Here is a 21,799-nt window from a genome sequence, read left to right as displayed (position 1 = left end):
CAGGTTTGTTTCGCTCGACAATCGCCAGGCAGGAATGTTCCCTTCCAGGGGAACACTTCAGCAGTCAAGGTCTCTGATGTCCGGGTAAGCCTTCAGGGGACAGGGGGCAGAACAAAGAACAGTACAGAAACAGACCCCCTAAGCCTGTGCCGATCATGTGTCCTATCTAGACAAACCGTTTGTATCCTATACCCCGTCTGTTCATATAATCATAATCTTTATTGTCACAAGTAGGCTTACATTAACACTGCAATGAAGTGTTATGGGCCAGGGTTTAGGCTCAAGGCGGCCTTCAGAACGCGTGAAGCGCAAAATCGCCGAGCAGAAATTTATAGCCAAGTTCCGCACACATGAGTATGGCTGGGATTCATGTCGCATAGGGGCTGGTTTAGCTCACTGGGCTAAATTGCTGGCTTTTAAAGCAGGCCAGCAGCACGGTTCAATTCCCGTACCAGCCTCCCCGGACAGGCGCCGGAATGTGGCGACTAGGGGCTTTTCACAGTAACTTCATTGAAGCCTACTCGTGACAATAAGCGATTTTCATTTTTCATTACATCTACCCCCCACCATCTGGCCTGGGCTTGCGAAATCCGACCAACTGTCCCGGCTTGAGACAATTCACACCTCTGTAACCTGGGGTTACCCCTATCTCTGGCTCTGTGAAGACTTAATTACCTGCAAATGCTCGCATTCTAAGCATTGTCTGGCATCTTTGACTTTGTCTATATATATATATGTTTCTGGAACATATCTCTTCATTCACCTGAGGTAGGAGCAGTGCTCCGAAAGCTAGTGTTTGAAAGAAACCTGTTAGCCTTTAAGTTGGTGTTGTAAGACTTCTTACTAAAAGAAAGGGTAGGTGGATTGGCCATGCTAAATTGCACCTTAATTGGGAGAAAAATTGGGTACTCTAAATTTAAAAAAAAATAAAATAATGTAAACTAGCGCTAGCTTCTGTGTGATGAAAGAAATGTTCAGTTCAAAATTACGGAAATATTAATTTGCACCGAGATTGCTAGTTGTAAAAAAATCGCTGGTTGCAAAGTTTATGGAAACGTAACAGTGAGGCGCCCTGTGACATTAGCAGCTGGGGTTGGGCTGGTTATACCTGGTTTACAGGATTGAGCCCATACCTGACCCGGTGCTGTAATCATGAACAAACCTCCCTGTCCCACTGGGGTCTGCTGCCTGGATTATGAATATTTCAAAAAGGAAAGAGGTTTCATTTTAGACGGCGTGGCGGTCGCCTCCACCGCCAGCGGCTATGGCAAAGTCAACCCCAAACTGTGCGACGTTATCCCGCCTTACAACGCTCAATCTGACCCCGCCACGATGTTCAACTTTCAGAACAGGGAAATGAGAAAGCTTCTGAGGAGGACCAACCAGGTACCTTCGCGAGTTTGCACTTCCGAAGAAGAGCTGAGCTGATGCCCACGCTGTCCACTCACCTGGCGGCTGGATCAGCCAGGCAGGATCCAATTGGCCACACAGTAAAAATCTAATTCACTGAAAGCAACCCCTGCACCTCTCACAGACAGTGCTGTGGAAGGTTTTCATTCATAAATCATAGAATTTCTACAGTGCAGAAGGAGGCCATTCGGCCCCTCGAGTTGGCACTGACCCTTCAAAAGAGCACCCCTTCCTAGACCCACGCCCCTGCCCTATCCGTGGAACCCTACCTAACCATTTGGACACTAAGGGGAAATTTAACACGGCCAGTCCACCTAACCTGCACACATTTGGACTGTGGGAGGAAACCTGAGCACCCGGAGGAAACACAGACAGACACCAAAGTGCACAACCTCACACTCTTCCACATTGTATTCCATCTGCCACTTCCTTGCCCTCTCTCCTCGCCTGTCCAAGTCCTTCTGCAGCCCCCCGCTTCCTCAACACAACCTGTCCCTCTGCATATCTTTGTATCATCTGCAAACTTAGCAACAGTGCCCTCAGTTCCTTCTTCCTGATCGGTAATGTATATTGTGAAAAGTTGTGGTTCCAACACCGAGCCCTGAGGCACACCACTAGTCACCGGCTGCCCATCTTGAAAACAACCCCTTTATCCCCTCTCTTTCTCTGCCCTCTATCAGTCAGCCAATCCTCTATCCGTGCCGGGATCTTACCCTGAACACCATGGGCTCTTAATTTATCTAACAGCCTCCTATACGGCACCTTGTCAAAAGCCTTCTGGAAATCTAAATAGAACACCTCCACTGGTTCTCTCCATTGTCTAACTTCCTTGTTACCCTACCTCCTCAAAGAATTCTAACAGATTTGTCAGGCATGACCTCCCCTTGATGAAGGTGTGCTGACTTAGTCCTATTTTATCATGCACTTCAAAGTACCCCGCAATCTGATCCTTAATAATAGACTCTAAGATCTTACCAACAAACAAAATCAGGCTAACCGGCTTATAATTTCCCATCTTCTGCCTCACTCCCTTCTTAAACAGGGGTGTTACATTAGCCATTTTCCAGTCCTTTGGGACCCTCCCTGTCGCCAGTGATTCTTGAAAGATCAACACCAATGCCTCCACAATCTCCTCAGCTATCTCTTTTAGAACCTGTGGTGTAGTCCATCTGGTCCAGGTGAATTATCCACCTTCAGACCTTTCAGTTTCCCCAGAACCTTCTCCTTAGTAATGGCCATTACTCTCACCTCTGCCCCTGACTCTCTTGGAGTTCTGGTATCCCACTGGTGTCTTCCACCATGAAGACTGATGGAAAGTAACTATTCAGTTTCTCTGCCATTTCTTTGTTTCCTATTACTATATCTTCAGCAGCCTTATTTTCCAGTGGTCCAATGTCTATTCTTGCCTCTTGTGTACTTTTTATATATTGAAAAAAACTCTTGCTATCTTCTTTTATATTACTAGCTAGCTTACACTCATATTTCAACTTCACCCCCCTTATTACTTTTTTAGTTGCCCTCTGCTCCTTCTAAAGGCTCCCCAATCCTCTAGCTTCCCACTAATCCTCGCCACTTTGTATGCTTTATCTTTTGCTTTTATGATGTCTTTGACTTCCCTCTTCAGCCATGGATGCCTCGACCTCCCCTTAGCATGTTTCCTCCTACTTGGGATGAATTTCTGTGTGTGTCCGTAATGAGTTTGTATCTGACCACAGATCTCTGAATTAATCCTTGTCTATGGATTGTTAGCCTAATAACGTAACCATCCCTTTCCTCACATACACATTGGGTTGTTGGATAGGTTTCTGGCTGGGTTTCACCCTTCTTAATTAATGATGCTGAAGCCGATTGTAGCACTCCTTGCCACCAACCTTACAACAAACCAGGAAGAAATCTGTAAGCAGTCTGTTCTGTGTGACAATTTCTAGAGCCTCTGAGTCATTGAGCAAACTGGTCAGAATCTCAGCAGTCATTTTAATCATTTTCCTTTAAATGCGTTTGAAATGTTATCGAACGGAGCAGGTCAGACTCAGTGTAAACTGAACCCTGCCAGTCAGCAAGCAAAGTTCACCCCAGGCCTATGGAATGGATCCAAATTGCAGTTTACCGACCATACCCCATCACCTGTGTTCTATAAATGTATCTCGATTGCACATGGTTTATGCTAAAGTAAAAGTACCATTGCATCTACCTCATGGTGGAACAGAAGTACAAATGCAAGAGCTCAGTTGTGGTTTTGGCCCCAGTATATTAAGTTGCAGTTAAACATAGTGAGGTCATATTAAAATCTTCCTCAATGGTTCAGATGCTCAGCATATTACCTTGTGTGAAACTGAACCATGCACACCAACACGAAGCTCACATCCTGTGCTGTGCTTCTTTACCTGAGGTGGGAATGGCATCAAGGATGGGTGGGAATGCCAATATTAGTTTCCATTCCTGATCACTGTACAGTGGAAAGTGTGCGTGGTTTTCGAGTGCAGATAGAATCAACCTCAGTTTTCATTCACCTGAAGGACATAGACTCAAGTTAATGCTCATCGTTACGGCATTGCATAATAAAATGCTTTCTTGAGCGAGAAACAAGGAAAACCAACGCCTTTGGGACAATACTCAACATCCTTAGGAGAAAATGGGGAGATGGTATAGACTTCAAAATGGGGGAAGGGAGGATGGAGAATGAAAAAAAGTTATGTTAAAGTTAAAAGCGAAACAGCATACTATTTAGTTTGCTGTTTCAACTCATTAAGTCAATTTAATCAATAAATAATCTTTGTTAGGATCATGGTGGGACATCGAGCAGTGGCTGGCTTGTGGACTATTTTTACAAATATGGACCAGCTCAAAGGTACCTTTCCAAGAGAAATGTATATGGAGCAGGTACGTAGTTTTAAATCCTTCTGAACAAAAATAATTCAGATGTAATATTTCTTGATTCTGTTTTCAGTATATATCAGATATTTCAAAGGGGGCAGAATTGGCTTCGGAAGCATTGGTCCCAAACTAATTGTTTGGGTCTAGAACAAAGGGTTTTGCAAACAAGGGTTAGATCCAAGGCAAATCAGGGTGTCTGCTTTCAAACAACAGCATCTGACCCTCCAATTAGTTCCTGTCCATCCAGATAGTGCAGGAAATTTGGATGCAATCCCAGAGATTTATCTGATAAAATAGAGAAGATGCTAGTGTTGAGAAACTTGACCTATGGGCCACAATTCATACTGCAAGATACCAGAAAGGTAGAAAAGAAAGGAATACAACAGAAATGTTGGGCAGATAATGAGGTAACTCAATAAACAGTGCCTAGTTTGGCACCAAGTTTGCTATGGTTAGTGAATAACTATTATTTTTATATCATGTAACTAGAAGATTGGCAGAAATCAAACTAGATGGACCGTGGTCCACTTTTCCAACTCGTAATTCCTAAGTGAATTAATGCTTTGACAGCTTCACGTTGCGAGCAGCAAGGATGTTCAAGGAAGTTCAAAGAAGTCAGGGAGCTGGATAATCTTGAGGTCCATTTGCAGACAGCGCAATGAGACTTGATAACTGTATAAGGTGTTCGTGTGGCCAAGTCTGGAGTATTGTGTTCAGTTTTGGTCTCCTTACCCGAGAAAGGACATACTGGTGCTGGAGGGTGTGCAGAGGAGCTTCACTAGGTTAATCCCAGAGTTAAGGGGGTTGAATTAGGAGGAGAGGTTGAGTAGACTGGGACTGTTGGAATTTAGAAGGATGCGGGGGGGGGGGGGGGGGGGGGGGGGGGATCTTATAGAAACATATAAAATTATGAAGGGAATAGATAGTATAGATACGGGCAGGTTGTTTCCACTGGCGGGTCAAAGCAGAACTAGGGGGCATAGCCTCAAAATAAGGGGAAGTAGATTTAGGACTGAGTTTAGCAGGAACTTCATCACCCAAAGGGTTGTGAATCTATGGAATTCCTTGCCCAGTGAAGCAGTTGAGACTCCTTCACTAAATGTTTTCAAGATAGAGATAGATAGTTTTTTGAAGAATGAAGGAATAAAGGGTTATGGTGTTCGGGCCGGAAAGTGAAGCTGAGTCCACAAAAGATCAGCCATGATCTCATTGAATGGCGGAGCAGGCTCGAGGGGCCAGATGGCCTACTCCTGCTCTTAGTTTTTATGTTCTTATGTTCTTATGAATTTTTCAGTCAGAATGAGGGAATACAATGGCCAGTAAGGATGAAGGCTTACAAAATTATTGAGTTATCTAGCGAGGTGACCATTCAAGATACCCATATCTCATATGACAAAAATACATTTTTTAAAAGCCCTCAAACTTGTAAAATCTTAGCGACATTTGTCCAGCATTCAGACGGATGGTAGTTCGCACTATTACTTTAACATAGTGAGTTTAGAAAACATGTGACGAAGGGTCCCACCAAAATGTTAACTGACTATATCTATATGTTACAGGAGCTGACTAAGCTTTGTTTTCTTTCCCTTATGCATTCCAGAATTTCAATACTGTTGAGTCAAAGCACCTCCCAGCTTAATTAGTTTCACAAGAGCATGAATGGGGCTCATGAGTGCAGTTAGGATACAGAAAAGAGGGCAGCATGGTGGCGCAGTGGGTTAGCCCTGCTGTCTCACAGCGCCGAGGTCCCAGGTTCGATCCTGGCTCTGGGTCACTGTCCGTGTGGAGTTTGCACATTCTCCCCGTGTCTGTGTGGGTTTCGCCCCCACAACCCGAAGATGTGCAAAGTAGGTGGATTGGCCACACTAAATTGCCCCTTAATTGGAAAAAATTAATAGGGTAATCTAAATTTATTTTTAAAAAGGATACAGAAAAGAAAGCTTATTTCACCGGAGTTGCCGTTTTTGCTGAAACTCTACTTTTGTCATGTCTCCACAGATGCTGTCTGATCCATTGAGTATTTTCAATATTTTCTGCTATTATTTCCGATCTCCAGCATTTGCAGTAGTATGCTTATGAACTTTCAAGGTTCCTCCCAGCTGGAAGCGTTTGTCCAATGAAATCGAATTAAGAAACAGTTAAAAAAAAAATTTTGAGTACCCAAATATTTTTTCTCCATTTAAGGGGCAATTTTAGCGTGGCCAATCCACCTACCCTGCACATCTTTGGGTTGTGGGGGTGAAACCCACACAGACACGGGGCGAATGTGCAAACTCCACACGGACAGTGACCAATGTGCCACCGTGCCGCCCCAAGAAACAGTTTTAATAATTTTCTGTACTAATGATTTTTCCAAACTTTTCTGAAGTTTGGCAGGTTGAGATGGTTGCAGGAAAATAATCAAATGTGAAAACTGCTTTCCCAAAGAAATTAACTTCCTCTTTGTTCATGACACAGAAGAACTGTGCCACTTTATTCACAGATAACATCTACATAGAAGGGTTAAGAAGGAACCTCCGACAAGACAGATATGATCGAAACTCTAAACTTGGGTGCTGCGGCATGTAGGTCTGGAATGGAGAGCGTTCAGTTCTCCAACACCAGCGATCTTCACTTCAACACAAAATGTATAACAAAAACAAAGAACTGTTGGATACCAAGAGACATTTAAAAAATGTCTTTGTAATTTTCTGAGGGAAGATGAGCATGAGAGGGTCTAATTAGGGCAGCACTGCAGAAAAACAACCTGTAGTTGGTAACAAAAGAATTGCATTCTCACATTAACCATACTAGTGAGTCCGAATGTACACATTAACGCAATGTTGGTAGTTCCCAGTGAGCTTGGATAATAGCCATTGAATTCAATGGCAGGGTCATTTGGTGCCGAACAACATGATGTAACAACAGCTTGTGTCTGGTTATCATTGTCCCATGATGTATCTCATTATTAGCTTCTATCAGGTATTGCATCACCTTTTTTGAAATAAGTTGACGGGCAAAGACATTGAATGGTCTTTTATTTTTTAAGTATAGAAACATAGAAAATAGGAGCATGATGAGGCCATTCGGCCCTTTGGGCCTGCTCCGCCATTCATTATGATCACTGCTGATCATCCCTCAGTAACATGTTCCCACTTTCCCCCATATCCTTTGGTTACTTTAGCGGCAAGAGCTATATCTAGCTGCTTCTTGAAAACATACAATAGCCTCAACTGCTTTCTGTGCTAGTGAATTCCACAGGCTCACCACTCTCTGGGTCAATATATTTCTCCTCATCTCAGTCTAAATGGTTCCTCCCATGTCCTTAGACTGTGATCCCTGGCTCTGGAGTCCCCAGCCATTGGGAACATCCTTCCTACATCCACCCTGTCTCGTCCGATTAGAATTTTATAGGTTTATATGAGATCCTCCCTCATTCTTCGTGAATATAATCCTAACTGACTCAATTCCTCCTCATATGTCAGTCCTGCCATCTCAGGAATCAGCCTGGTAAAGCTCTGCACTCACTCCATCTAGAGCAAGAACACCTTCTTCAGATAAGGAGACCAAAACTGCACACAGTATTCCAGGCGTGGTCTCACCAAGGCCCTGTATAATTGCAGCAAGACATCCTTGTTCTTGTCCTCGAATCCTCTCGCTATGAAGGCCAATATACCATTTGCCTTCTTTACCACCTGCTGCAGGTGCATGCTTACCTTCAGCATACAGGTGTACAACTACACCCAGGTCTCGTGCACATTCCCTTCTTTCTTTTAAAAAAAAATAAATTTAGAGTAGCCAATTCCTTTTTTCCAATTAAGAGGCAATTTAGCGTGGCCAATCCACCTAGCCTGCACATCTTTGGGTTGTAGGGGAAAAACCCACGCAAACACGGGGAGAACGTGCAAACTCCACACGGACAGTGACCCAGAGCTGGGATCGAACCTCGGACTTCGGCGCCATGAGGCTGCAGGGCTAACCCACTGCACCACCATGCTGCCCCTCACATTCCCAATCTATAGCCATTAAGATCACTTCCTGTTTCTGCTACCAAAATGGATAATAATAATCGCTTATTGTCACAAGTAGGCTTCAATGAAGGTACTGTGAAAAGCCCCTCGTCGCCACATTCCAGCACCTGTTCGGCGTGGCCGATACTGGAATTGAACCTGCGCTGCTGGCATTGTTCTGTATTACAAGTCGGCTGTTTAGCCCACTGTGCTAAACCAGCCCCTAATCACACATTTATCCACATTATACTGCAACTGCCATGTTTTTGCCCACTCACTTATTTTGACCAAATCACACCGAAGCAACTCTGCATCCTCCTCACAGCTCACCCTCCCACCCAGCTTTGTGTCATCTGAAAATTTTGAGACATCACGGGCGCGATTCTCCCGAGTTACGAAAACTCGGGAAGCTGGCGTCAAAAACGGGCGCGTTTGACGCCAGCCTCCGCCCCCCCGACCGGGAACCGATTCATCTCCCCGGTCGGGGCTAGCATCGCGCGGCTGTGAACTCCGGCATCGCGGGCTTAACGAATTTCGTTAAGCCCGCTAGCCAAAGTTAGCGACGGCTGACGCGTCAGATGACGTCAGCCGCGTATGCGCGGATTGGACGACTCCAATCCGCGTATGCGCGGATGATGTCATCGCGCTTGTGCGTGAAACCCGCGCATGCGCGGGCCGTTATGCCCCGCAGAAGCCCCGCGGATGGATCCATCGGGGCGGCGGAGGGAGAAAGAGTGTGCGGGGTAAGTACCCGCTGCCCGCGATCGGTGGGCACCGATCGCGGGCCCATGGCACCCGGCCGTGCCAATCGGTGTCATGGTTCCCGAGAACGGGACTTTACGGCCGTTTTTACGAACGGTCAGAGCAGGTGTGTTTTACGCTTGTAAAAACGGCCGTAAAGGCCTTGGAAATCGGCCCATCGGCCAGGAGAGAATCGCTGCTCGCCGTAAAAAAACGGTGGGCAGCGATTCGTGTCGGGAGGCGGGCGTGGGGGGGGGGGGAGAATAGCGGGAGGGCGTCGGACCAGCGTGTCCGTAAAAATTTACGCCGCCCGCTATTCTCCGAATTTTCGTGAGAGCGGAGAATTGCGCCCCACGTTTATTTCCCTCATCTAAATCATGGGGTCCTACCACTGATCCCTGCGGTACCCCACTAGTCACTGCCTGCCATTTGGAAAAAGACCCATTTATTCCTACACTTTGTTTCCTGTTTGCCAACCCATTTTCTATCCATCTCAATACACTATCCCGTTCCCATGCGCTTTGATTTTACACGCTAATATATTATGTGGGACTTTGTCGAAAGCCTTCTGAAATACCAAATACTCTACTAGTCACATTCTCTTTTATCTTTATAAATTTAGAGTACCCAATTCATTTTTTCCAATTAAGGGGCAATCTAGCGTGGCCAATCCACCTAGCCTGTACATCTTTGGGTTGTGGGGGCAAAACCCATGCAAACACGGAGAGAATCTGTACTAGTCACATTCTCGAAAAATTCCAGTAGATTTCTCAAGCATGATTTCCCTTTTGTAAATCTATGCTGACTCTGTCCAATCCTGCCAATGTGTTTCAAGTGCTCTGCTATTATATCTTTTTGAATAGAGTCTAGCATTTTCTCCATAACCAATATCAGGCTGACTTGTCTATTATTCCATGTTTTCTCTCCCTTTTTTAAAAATTTAGAGTACCCAATTCAATTTTTCCAATTAAGGGGCAATTTAACGTGACCAATCCAGCCACCCTGCACATATTTGGGTTGTGTGGGCGAAACCCACACAGACACGGAGAGAATGTGCAAACTCCACACGGACAGCGTTCTCTCCCTTTTTACTAGTGGGTTTACATTAGTTACCGTCCAATCTGTAGGAACTGTTCCAGAGTCGACAGAATCTTAGAAGGTGACCACCAACACATCCACTACTTCTGGGGCCACTGCTTTAAGCACTCTGGGATGCAGATTATCAGGTCCTGAGGATTTATTGGCCTTCAATCCCATCATTTCCTCAACACCATATTGCTACTAATACTCATTTCCTTCTTCTCACCAAACCCTGTGTTTCCCAACATTTCTGATACGTTATTTGTGGCCTCCTTTGTGAATACAGAACCAAATTATGTATTTAATTGGTCATCCATTTCCTTGTTCCTCATTATAAATTCCCATGACAGGGCAGCATGGTGGCGCAGTGGTTGGCATTGCTGCCTCACGGTGCCGAGGTCCCAGGTTCGATCCCAGCTCAGGGTCAGTTTCTGTGTGGAGTTTGCACATTCTCCCCGTGTCTGCGTGGGTTTCGCCCCCACAACCCAAAGATATGCAGGGTAGATTGATTGGCCACGCTAAATTGCCCCTTAACTGGAAAAAATGAATTGTGCACTCTATATTTAAAAAAATAAAATCCCATGACTGTTCAGGGACCTCAAATTGTCTTCACCCATCTTTTTCTCATTTTAAAATAGCTAGTTCTTTTTTTTTTCAATTAAGGGGCAATTTAGCGCGGCCAATCCACCTGCCCTGCACATCTTTTTGAGTTGTGGGGGGTGAGACCCAAGCAGACATGGGGAGAATGTGCAAACTCCACACGGACAGTGATCCGGGGCCGGGGTCGAACCTAGGCACTGCGCCGTGAGGCAGCAGTGCTAACCACTGCATCACCGTGTTGCCCCAGACTTCACATTTTCAATTATACTTTCCAGGATTAGACCCATGTTCTGAAGAAATTAAAAAAATGAAAATCGCTTATTGTCACAAGTAGGCTTCAAATGAAGTTACTGTGAAAAGCCCCTAGTCACCACATTCCGGCGCCTGTTCGGGGAGGCTGGTACAGGAATTGAACCTTGCTGCTGGCCTGCCTTGCTCTGCTTTAAAAGCCAGCTATTTAGCCCAGTGTGCTAAACCAGAGACATTTTATTTTCAACCAAAGTTCCTCAACAGTCGCTGAGGACCTGGGTTAAATTTTAGTGGTCACAGATGGTGAATATGAACAAAACAATTTATTGTTTTTTTTTCTCTTCTCGTTTAAAAATTTTTTTAGAGTACCCAATTCATTTTGTCCAATTAAGGGGCAATTTAGCGTAGCCAATTCACCTATCCTGCACATCTTTGGGCTATGGGGGCGAAACCCACGCAGACACGGGTAGAATGTGCAAACGCCACACGGACAGTGACCCAGAGCCGGGATCAAACCTGGGTCCTCGGCGCCGTGAGGCAGCAGGGCTAACCCTCTGCTCCACCGTGCTGCCCCAACTATTTATTGTTTAAAAAAACTATATACACAGAACATTCAGGTCCCAGCCGGGACTACTCTCGCTCTGCTCCTATCCTATCTCAGCTTTCATGTTAGCATCCATTACTCTATTGATAGGGCCCTCACCTCTCATCGGAGAAGCTCGCATTGCACGAGGCTCACGGGGGTCTAATTGGCCAACACTTGTTGGGGATGGGCATAATTATATAAGGATCAAACAAATAATTGAAGAAGGTTTCGTCACCTACTCATCATCAGACAGTGTACTGGAAACTTAGTTAAAGGGAGTCTTGGTGCACATGAGAGGAGGAAATTGAGGATTCTCCCCGTGTCTACGTGGATTTCGCTCCCACAACCCAAAGGTGTGCAGGGTAGGTAGATTGGCCATGCTAAATTGCCCCTTAATTGGGGAAAAAAAAGAATTGGGCACTCTAAATTTATATTTAAAAAAATGAAATGGGAGGAGGCCTTGTTGCAGAATGAACCCCGATATGCGCACCAGTTGGGTTGAAAGGTCGTAGATTTCGTGTGAAACGCAATGGGCGCAATTTAATGGAAATGATACAGAGTCCCGAGTCAGGCATGGTGAGGCCGATAGATCATAGCCAAAAGGAGATTGGGGTTTTATTCTGCCTGTATTGATTTTGCAGGTCACTCGTATGATCACATAGTCGGTCACCGAGGATTTTTGGCAGACCTCAAGCCAATAAACGGATACAATGGAAGGTTTGGATTCCGAAGAACCACACCCAGCTTGAGGCAAAATCCTTCCAGTTTTGGGCGGATTACCTGTCTCCCATTACATTAACACGTGAACACAACAGTGAAAAGACAGGCGGCTGCAAAATCTTAAGGCATAAATTTTAACACCAGCAGGAGTGCATACTTCGTCCAAGGACCATCGGTGATGTCGAACAATTTGGCGGGTTGAAAAATCAATACATCAGTTGCTACATTTGAAATAGTTGTAATTTCACCTCTTCTAGACAAACAAATTGAACATGATAATTCTGTGATAATCAAGAATAATCAGTATGTAAACAATATATTGTGTGCAATCAAATATACAGAAGTCCTTAGATCTTAAAATAAAGCAGGTGTGTAGGGGCAGAACTTTGCAACTGTATTTGAATCTATCTATTCTGTATTAGATATTTCATTTCTGCATGGAGGTATTCTTGCTTTGAACAGTTTTATTTGATGTCAGATTGCTCTAACATAGAGAATGTCTTCAATAATTATTCCACGTTTGGCGGATTGCATAAGGCAAATAGTTTGCGGATTCCTGTGAAGGAATCTTTACCATTGCAACAAAAACGACATTTCCTGGTCCTGCCCCAGATTTTGCACGTTGAGGTTGTCACATCTGTCTTTATGCCAGCTGAGGCTCTTTAGGCTGAACTCTTGTTTCTAAGTTGGAAGGTTGTGGTTCATGTCCCACCATGGGGCGTCCTGCTCCCAGCCTGACTGCCCTCCTCAATATGACCTGGGAGTCCTTCCCCCCCCCCCCCCCCTGCGATATTGCCTGGGGACCCCCCCCCTCCCCAATTTGGCCTGAGGCTCCCCAATATGGCCTGGGGAATTACTCCACCCGACCCTCTTTTTTAAAAAAAAATCTTTTTATTGGCTTTTCTGTTATTTATAAACAGTTGTTGTGTGCATACATTACATTTTTCTTGCCCGCGCTAATTTACTTTATCGTACGGAGTCCACCCAACCCTCTTGACGGCCGGCGCGCATACAGTGGGCCAAAGGGCCTCTTTTTCTGTGCTGTGAAACCACTATGGCTGGAAGCTCTGGGTTAGAGACCCACCCCAGAACTTGATGGCCATGATAGGTGTGTTCGTAACGCGGCCAAACAGGTTGAGCAAGTCAACCTGAAAACCTTCCAACACGCCAATGGATGGCAGATGGAGGGAGAGACTCCTGGTCAGCCACACTTGCTGTGGAGTGGCACATCCTCAACCCATAAGCCTCTGGCTAGTGACCTGTTCCAGGAATTACTAAGTATGGAAAGAGACAAAAGTTTGCCTTACTGCACCAGTAGGTATGGGAGGAGAATTGGAATTAGAAGATGAATATGTGAGGGAGAAATGAATAGAAAGTTCATTTTGATAGAGGGAGATGAAGAGGGTGGAAGAATTCTCTGGCTGGCAAACGTGTACCAGCATGGACCAGTTAGGCTGAATGGCCTCTTTCTTTTTAAAAAATAAATAAATTTAGAGTACCCAATTCATTTTTCCCAATTAAGGGGCAATTTAGCCTGGCCAATCCACCTAGCCTGCACATCTTTGAGTTGTCGGGGTGAGACCCACGCAGACCCGGGGAGAATGTGCACACTCCACACGGACAGTGACCCGGGGCTGGTGATGCATAATTTTGAAGTGTAGTTACTATTGTAATGTAAAATCTGTTTTAAAAGTAAATTTAGAGTGCCCAATTCATTTTTTCTAATTAAGGGGCAATTTAGCGTGGTCAATCTACCTAGCCTGCACATCTTTGGGTTGTGGGGGAGAGACCCAAGCAAACACGGGGATTATGTGCAAACTCCACACAGACCCAGAGCTGGGATTGAACCCGGGACCTCGGCGCCGTGAGGCAGGAGTGCTAACCACTGTGCCACCGTGCTGCCCTCCTCTTTCAGTACTGTGAATTCTGTGTGACCAATTAAAACTACAGTACCTACTAGAGGAGTCATAAATGTCAGAGTATTATGTTGATTACAGACTATTCCCTATCAATTTGGGGACATAGAATCCCTACAGCGCAGAAGAAGGCCATTTGGCCCATCAAGTCTGCAACGACCCTTGGGAAGAGAACCGTACCTAGGTCCAATCCCCCGCCCTATCCCCATGGTTTGGCATTCTTACTAGACTATTTTTGGTAGTCAAGTGTCTAAAAGGATACAGAGCCAAGGTAGGCGGATCATGACTTTGTGCATTACTCTTCACGCACAATCCCTAATGGTGCCTGAAAAGTTCCCCTATCAAGAGTCTTCCACTGGGACCTCCCAATTTAGATTTATTGTCAAGTGTACTGAGGTACAGTGATAGGTATTGTTCTGTGTACAGCCCATGCAGATAAAAAACATAGGACTTACGGTAAATACATAGGCATAGATATCTGGTGAAGCATATAATGTATAATGCTACACAATAGAGAAGACTCAGACAGTGGTGAGCCTGTGGAATTCGTTTGCATAGAAAGTACCTGAGGCCAAAACATTGTATGTTTTCAAGAAGCGGTTAGATAAAGCACTTGGAGCGAAGGGGATCAAAGGATATGGGGGAAAGTGGGATTAGGCTATTGAGTTGGATGAGTCATGATCATAATGAATGGCGAAGCAGGTTCAAAGGGCCAAATGGCCTCCTCCTGCTCCTATTTTCTACATTTCTATGTTAAATCAAGGCCCCTTATGCGCTCTTGGGAATAATGGATTCCATGGCCCTGACCAATAGTTAATCCTTGTTCAACATCGCCAAAGCAGACTATCAGATCATCATCTCATTGCTGTTTGTTGGAGCTTGCTGTGCATACTTGTTTCCATGTTTCCTACATTACAACAGTAATTACACTTAAAGATGTACTTCATTGGCTGTAAATTGTTTTGGGATGACCAGCGGCTGTGGAAGTTGCTACAGAAATGCAAGTCTTTCACGGGCTGGCAGGATGTCCAAATGGAAAATAAGGTAAGGTAAGTGGAGAGTGTGCAGTTGCAGCAAACACAGGAAATTTATCTATGTAGAATGGTATGGAGGAAAAATCCCAGAAATGGATCAAGTGGTAAGATGGGCGAGGGTAGGGCAGCACGGTGGAGCAGTGGATAGCACTGGGACTGCGGAGCTGAGGACCCGGGTTTGAATACCGGCCCTGGGTCACTGTCTGTGTGGAGTTTGCACATTCTCCCTATGTCTGCGTGGGTTTCGCCCCCACAACCCAAAGACGTGCAGATTAGGTGGATTGGCCACACTAAATTGCACCTTAATTGGAAAAAAATAATTGGATACTCTAAATTTAAAAAAAAAGTTGGGCAAGGGAGATTTCTCAGCCTTGTTAGGATGACCAACTCTCTAGGCTTGTTCTCAAGTCTCCATAAAATGCATATTGATCTCCTGGACACTACTTCTGGCAATAAAAATACATGATACTGGAAATACAAAACTCAAGCAGCATTGGTGGTGTTGTTACTTTTATTAACAAACCACAAGTCGCGAGTATTTTTCTTGTATTGACCAAATTACCACACAACCAGTATGTTAGTTCAAAAGAGTTTATTATTGAACACAAGACTTATCTCTATGTGCAATGATACACGTGGTTACACATTAAACTACACCTACCAATTAAGATGACCTTTACTTAACTTCTGGATGACCGGCTCTGTGCAGCTAGATAAGGCCTTTATCTGAGTCCCCACGTGTGTCGGCTGGAAATCGTCAGGTTTGTCTCGGCTGCGGCTCGTCTCAGGTTGCGATCGCGGGTCTTGAAATTGGCTGGTCGTTATGCTGCAATTGGTGTGGGCACAGGCCGGTCCCAAAAGAGACCGATCCCGAGTGCGCAGGGCCTCTTATCCTTCTCCTCTTTCACGCCCTTTTGGGCGGTACTAACTCAGGATCCAATGGATCGATAGGGATCATCTTAATCAGTACTGGCCAATTAGGGGTGGATACCTCGATGGCTGGGCGGGTCCTATCCTAGTTACCATTGTCCCAATTCCGTATGTATTTCCAAATAAGGAGAGGTGGCGCCGGTGAGTCTGCTACTGTTGCTATTCCTTAATTTGAGTCTATTGTCCTGGGGAAATCGGTGATTGACCTTTAACAGGTGCAAGTTTCAGTTCGGTCTGTTTTTCCATTGCCCAATACACAGGGGCTGTGTACTATCTGCGTCCCTTTGTGGGCGGCCATTTTAGATGGCCACAGTGGAGAGAAATTAGGCTAATGTTTCAGGTTGATCATGACCCTGCATCAGATTTTTAAAAACACTTTTATAAATTTAGTGTACCCAATTCATTTTTTCCAATTAAGGGACAATTTAGTATGGCCAATCCATCTAGCCTGCACATCTGGAGATGGTTAGCAGTTTCAAATTCCTAGCGGTGCACATCTCCAAAAATCTGTCCTGGTCCACCCACGTCGTCGCTACCACCAAGAAAGCACAACAGCGCCTATACTCAGGAAACTAAGGAAATTGGGCATGTCCACATTAACCCTTACCAACTTTTACAGATGCACCATAGAAAGCATCCTATCTGGCTGCATTACAGCCTGGTCTGACAACTGCTCGGCCCAGGACCGCAAGAAACCTCAGAGAGTCGTGACACTGCCCAGTCCATCACACAAACCTGCCTCTCATCCATTGACTCCATCTACACCTCCCGCTGCCTGGGGAAAGCGGGCAGCATAATCAAAGCCCCTCCCACCCGGCTTACTCACTCTTCCAACTTCTTCCATCAGGCAGGAGATACAGAAGTCTGAGAACACGCACAAACAGGCTCAAAAACAGCTTCTTCCCCGCTGTTACCAGACTCCTAAATGACCCTCTTATGGACTGACCTCATTAACATTACACCCTGTATGCTTCATCCGATGCCTATGTAGTTACATTGTATACCTTGTGTTGTCCAATTATGTATTTTCTTTTATTCCCTTTTCTTCCCATGTACTTACTGATCTGTTGAGCTGCTCGCAGAAAAATACTTTTCCCTGTACCTCGGTACATGTGACAATAAACAAATCCAATCCAATCTTTGGGTTGTGGGGGCGAAACCCACACAGACACGGGGATAAGGTACAAACTCCACACGGACAGTGACCCAGAGCTGGGATCGAACCTGGGACCTCAGCGCTGTGAGGCAGCAGGGCTAACCACTGTGCAACCGTGCTTGCTGCCCATTAAGGGGCAATTTAAATTGGCCAATCCACCTATCCTGCACATCTTTGGGTTGTGGGATTGAAACCCACGCAGACACGGGGAGATTGTGCAAACTCCACACGGACAGTGGGCGGAAGGGGAAGGGAGAACAGAGGGAGGTCTATGGAAGGAAAGACAGGTTAAATGACAAAAGTTTTCATGGTAATGAGTAAAGTAACAGAAGATGTGTCGGGATGAGTGAGGTGGAAAGGACTGGACTGCTCGCTTCCATTGAATTCTCTTCCCCAAAGAGTGGAAGCTGCTTCATTGAGTATATTGAAGGTTGGGTTTCGATTGACAAGCAGTCAAAGGGGTATGGGATAAAGTGGAGTTAAGGGTACACAAATCAGTCACGGTTGTGTTGGAGGGTGGAGCAGGCTTGAGGGGTGAATGGCCTCATCCTGCACCACTTGGTGAGGTTTAAATGCAAAGCAAAGGAATAATGAAACAAACAGGACTGAACTGGAGGCTGAAGTTATGATTTGAAATAGTTTAATTCAACGATGGGTCCACCTATTCTGCCAATCCTGGGGAAGGTAATTGGAGCATGAAAGGTATGGCTTTGCCGCGGGTGTGGAATCCTCCGGCCCAGGGGACAGCAGTTCCGCGGGTGCAGGGTGTCCTCCAGCCCAGGGGGCTGCAGTTCCGCGGGTGTGGAGTCCTCCAGCCCAGGGGGCAGCAGTTCCGCGGGTGCAGGGTGTCCTCCAGCCCAGGGGGCTGCAGTTCCGCGGGTGTGGAGTCCTCCAGCCCAGGGGCTAGTTTAGCACAGGGCTAAATCGCTGGATTTGAAAGCAGACCAAGGCAGGCCAGCAGCACCGCCAGCCTCCCCGAACAGGTGCCGGAATGTGGCGACTAGGTGCTTTTCGCGGTAACTTCATTGAAGCCTACTTGTGACAATAAGCAATTTTCATTTCAGGGGGCAGCAGTTCCGCAGGGCTGCAGTTCCGCGGATGCAGGGTGTCCTCCAGCCCAGGGGGCAGCAGTTCCGCTGGTGTGGAGTCCTCCAGCCCAGGGGGCAGTAGTTCCGCGGGTGTGGAGTCCTCCAGCCCAGGGGGCAGCAGTTCCGCGGGTGTGGAGTCCTCCGGCCCAGGGGGCAGTAGCTCAGTGGGTGTGGAGTCCTCCAGCCCAGGGGGCAGCAGTTCCGCGGGTGTGGAGTCCTCCGGCCCAGGGGGCAGCAGTTCCGCGGGTGTGGAGTCCTCCGGCCCAGGGGGCAGCAGTTCCGCGGGTGTGGAGTCCTCCAGCCCAGGGGGCAGCAGTTCCGCGGGTGTGGAGTCCTCCAGCCCAGGGGGCAGCAGTTCCGCGGGTGTGGAGTCCTCCGGCCCAGGGGGCAGCAGTTCCGCGGGTGTGGAGTCCTCCAACCCAGGGGGCAGCAGACGCGGAGGCTTCTCCCTCTCTCAGGCCGGAATTGTGGCGTCTGAACCAGGGGAGAATTTGACGGCGGGGCCGAGATGGGCGGCGGGGATTTGGTGAGTGTTTCTGCCCAGAGGGAGGGCTGGTGCTGGGGGCTTTGGTCAATGTAATCATGAGGCAGAGGCCTAGGTTATTGGGCGGGGGGTGAGGTGAGGGGTGGGGATATGAGGCCGGAGGGGATATGAGGCCGGAGGGGATATGGGGGATGAGGGAGGGGGTATGGGGGATGAGGGAGGGGGTATGGGGGGGGAGGGGATGAGGGGGGGGTGGGGATATGGGGGATGAGGGGGGGTGGGAATATGGGGGATGAGGGGGGGGGGTGGGGATGAGGGGGGGTGGGGATATGGGGGATGAGGGGGGGTGGGGATATGGGGGATGAGGGGGGGTGGGGATATGGGGGATGGGGATATGGGGGGGGGAGGGGATATGGGGATGAAGGATATGAGGGGGAGGGGATATGGGGGATGAAGGGGATATGGGGGATGGAGGGGATATGGGGGATGAAGGGGGAGGGGATATGGGGGATGGGGAGGGATATGATGGGGGAGGGGATATGGGGTATGATGGGGATGAGGGGGAGGGGATATGGGGGATGAGGGGGGATATGGGGGATGAGGGGGGAGGGGATATGGGGGATGAGGAGATATGAGGGGGCGGGGATATGAGGGGAGGGGATATGCGGGATGAATGGGGGGATATGGGGGATGAGGGGGAGGGGATATGGGGGGCTGGATGAGAGGGGGAATGGTTGAGGAAGGGTGTGTTTTGGGGGAATTTAGGGGAGGGGGTAGGTATGGGGGGTGAGAGGGGGTAGGTATGGGGATGAGGGGGAGGGGATATGGGGGGCTGGATGAGAGGGGGAATGGTTGAGGAAGGGTGTGTTTTGGGGGAATTTAGGGGAGGGGGTAGGTATGGGGGGTGAGAGGGGGTAGGTATGGGGGTGAGAGGAGGGGTGGGTATGGGGGGTGAGAGGAGGGGTGGGTATGGGGGGTGAGAGGAGGGGTGGGTATGGGGGGTGAGAGGAGGGGTGGGTATGGGGGGTGAGAGGAGGGGTGGGTATGGGGGGTGAGAGGAGGGGGGGGTATGGGGGGTGAGAGGAGGGGTGGGTATGGGGGGGTGAGAAGAGGGGTGGGTATGGGGGGGTGAGAAGAGGGGTGGATATGGGGGGGTGAGAAGAGGGGTGGGTATGGGGGTGAGAGGAGGGGCGGATATGGGGGGTGAGAGGAGGGGCGGGTATGGGGGTGAGGAGGGGCGGGTATGGGGGTGAGAGGAGGGGCGGGTATGGGGGTGAGAGGAGGGGCGGGTATGGGGGTGAGAGGAGAATTGGGGAGTTTGGGTGATAGATGAGAAGTAATGAGTGTGGGGGGGAAAGGTGGAGAAACTGGAAAGGGAGGGGAGGTGAAAGGAAGAGATCAGAATGTTATTGGTTATTGTCTCATTTCATTATCTCAATTGCCACGTCAAAGCTATACTTTAAGTGGACATCATATAGGGTCCGAGGGAACCTAATTAGGGCATTTCAGCACCTCAAGCCTGTTCTGGCATTGAATTAGATCATGGATCATCTGTATCTCAGCCCATTTACCCACCTTAGCTCGATGTCCCTCAATATGATGATGCCCTGGTCATTATTGCACCCACAACCAACTGTGAAAATACCAGTTTCTGAGCCGTTCAGAACAATCTCAGTTGATACTTTGGTTTTTAGCTGTGTGAAATCTTTTGGTGCGTAAAAGGAAAGCAAATGGCATTTCTTTTGCCTATCCCTTTCAGAATCTAAAGAAAAGCTGGCACCCGCAGACTTTGAAAAATGTCGAAAGAGTGTGGAAAGCAGAACAGAAGCATGAAGCGGAAAAGAAAAAGATTGAGGAGCTTCAGCGGGAGCTCCGTGAGGAGCGAGCCCGCGAGGAGATGCAGCGCTTCGCAGAGGATAGCGGTGCTCTGAAGTAAGTTGGTAACGTTGTGGTTTTGAGTTTTGTGTCCTGACTGCAAAATAGACAACAGGAGGCGTTAAAACGGAAGAGCAGTATTGTGTTATTGGCCAGGGTTCAGCGAACCCCAAAGTGTATCATGGAGTTCACCTGACCCACAACTTTTAATAGATTGTGGTATGGGGAGCACATGGCCCACTCTACATGGAAAAGTATTTTTTAAAACAAAACAATGTTTATTCTATTCTGTTCAAGTTCACCTTTTTAAAACATACAATGATGAACATCTTCGCAACCATTAATTCAAATACAACCCCCAAAGACTACAACACTAAGTAATCCTTTAAGCTTTCCTTTTAACATCCATACGACTTAAAAACACCTTTTACCAGAAGCACATCATGTTAAACTGCGAGCAGTTATTAGTTTTAAATCACCAGGATCGATTTACAGTCTTTAGATTACAGAGAGAGATTCATACACCTTCTGGCTGTGACTGCAGCTATCCAGCTCTGAAAACGAAACTAAAACACACCCTGCAGCCTGCTCAAAAACGAAAGTAAAAAGCTGACAGACAGCCCAGCTCCATCCACTCTCTGACATCACTGCAGTAGTAAACATCCATTTCTTAAAGATACTCTGACTACAGATGTTTATGTACACACCCATTTATAACCACCCATTTCTTAAAGGTACTCTCATGACAATTGGACAAGACGTTAAACTGAAGCCCCATCTGGCTGCCTGGGGTGGATGTAAAAGATCCCGTGGCGCTGTTTTGATGAAGAGCAGGGGAGTTGCCCCTGGTGCCTGACTAACATTTATCCCTCAGTCAACATGACATAAAAACCAGATGATCTACTCAAAAGAAAACAATCCCAGCCTCGCCGATCTCTCCACATAACTGAAAGCCCGCACACCAAGTGTTGTCTTGGTAAACCTCACCTGTGCCGTTCCCAAGGTCTTTATATCTTCCTAATGCAGGGCAGCACGGTGGCGCAGTGGTAGCATTGCAGTCTCACAGC

At 47.2% G+C, this 21,799-nt stretch overlaps 2 protein-coding genes across 2 annotated transcripts in view; both read left to right on the top strand.

Moving 5' to 3' along the window:
- The first annotated feature begins 1,128 nt into the window (after window positions 1-1,128).
- LOC119954377 (uncharacterized protein C17orf98-like) lies at window positions 1,129-12,656 on the top strand. The gene is made up of 3 exons (XM_038779574.1): window positions 1,129-1,386; window positions 4,191-4,290; window positions 12,171-12,656. Exons 1-3 carry the CDS (start codon window positions 1,153-1,155, stop codon window positions 12,326-12,328), a joined length of 492 nt encoding a protein of 163 aa, XP_038635502.1. The 5' UTR covers window positions 1,129-1,152; the 3' UTR covers window positions 12,329-12,656.
- Window positions 12,657-18,752: 6,096 nt separating this feature from the next.
- Window positions 18,753-21,799, top strand: part of cwc25 (CWC25 spliceosome associated protein homolog) — a 28,126-nt gene continuing 25,079 nt past the window's right edge. Inside the window, exons 1-2 of the mRNA XM_038779047.1 lie at window positions 18,753-18,899; window positions 20,617-20,789. Coding sequence (XP_038634975.1) covers window positions 18,882-18,899; window positions 20,617-20,789 — 191 coding nt within the window. The 5' untranslated portion in view covers window positions 18,753-18,881. The remainder of the gene's footprint in view (window positions 18,900-20,616; window positions 20,790-21,799) is intronic.

The sequence above is a fragment of the Scyliorhinus canicula genome, chromosome 19 (genome assembly GCF_902713615.1).
Source record: "Scyliorhinus canicula chromosome 19, sScyCan1.1, whole genome shotgun sequence".
In the NCBI taxonomy this organism is placed as follows: Eukaryota; Metazoa; Chordata; class Chondrichthyes; order Carcharhiniformes; family Scyliorhinidae; genus Scyliorhinus; species Scyliorhinus canicula.
This window is presented reverse-complemented; position numbering and strand designations above follow the sequence as displayed.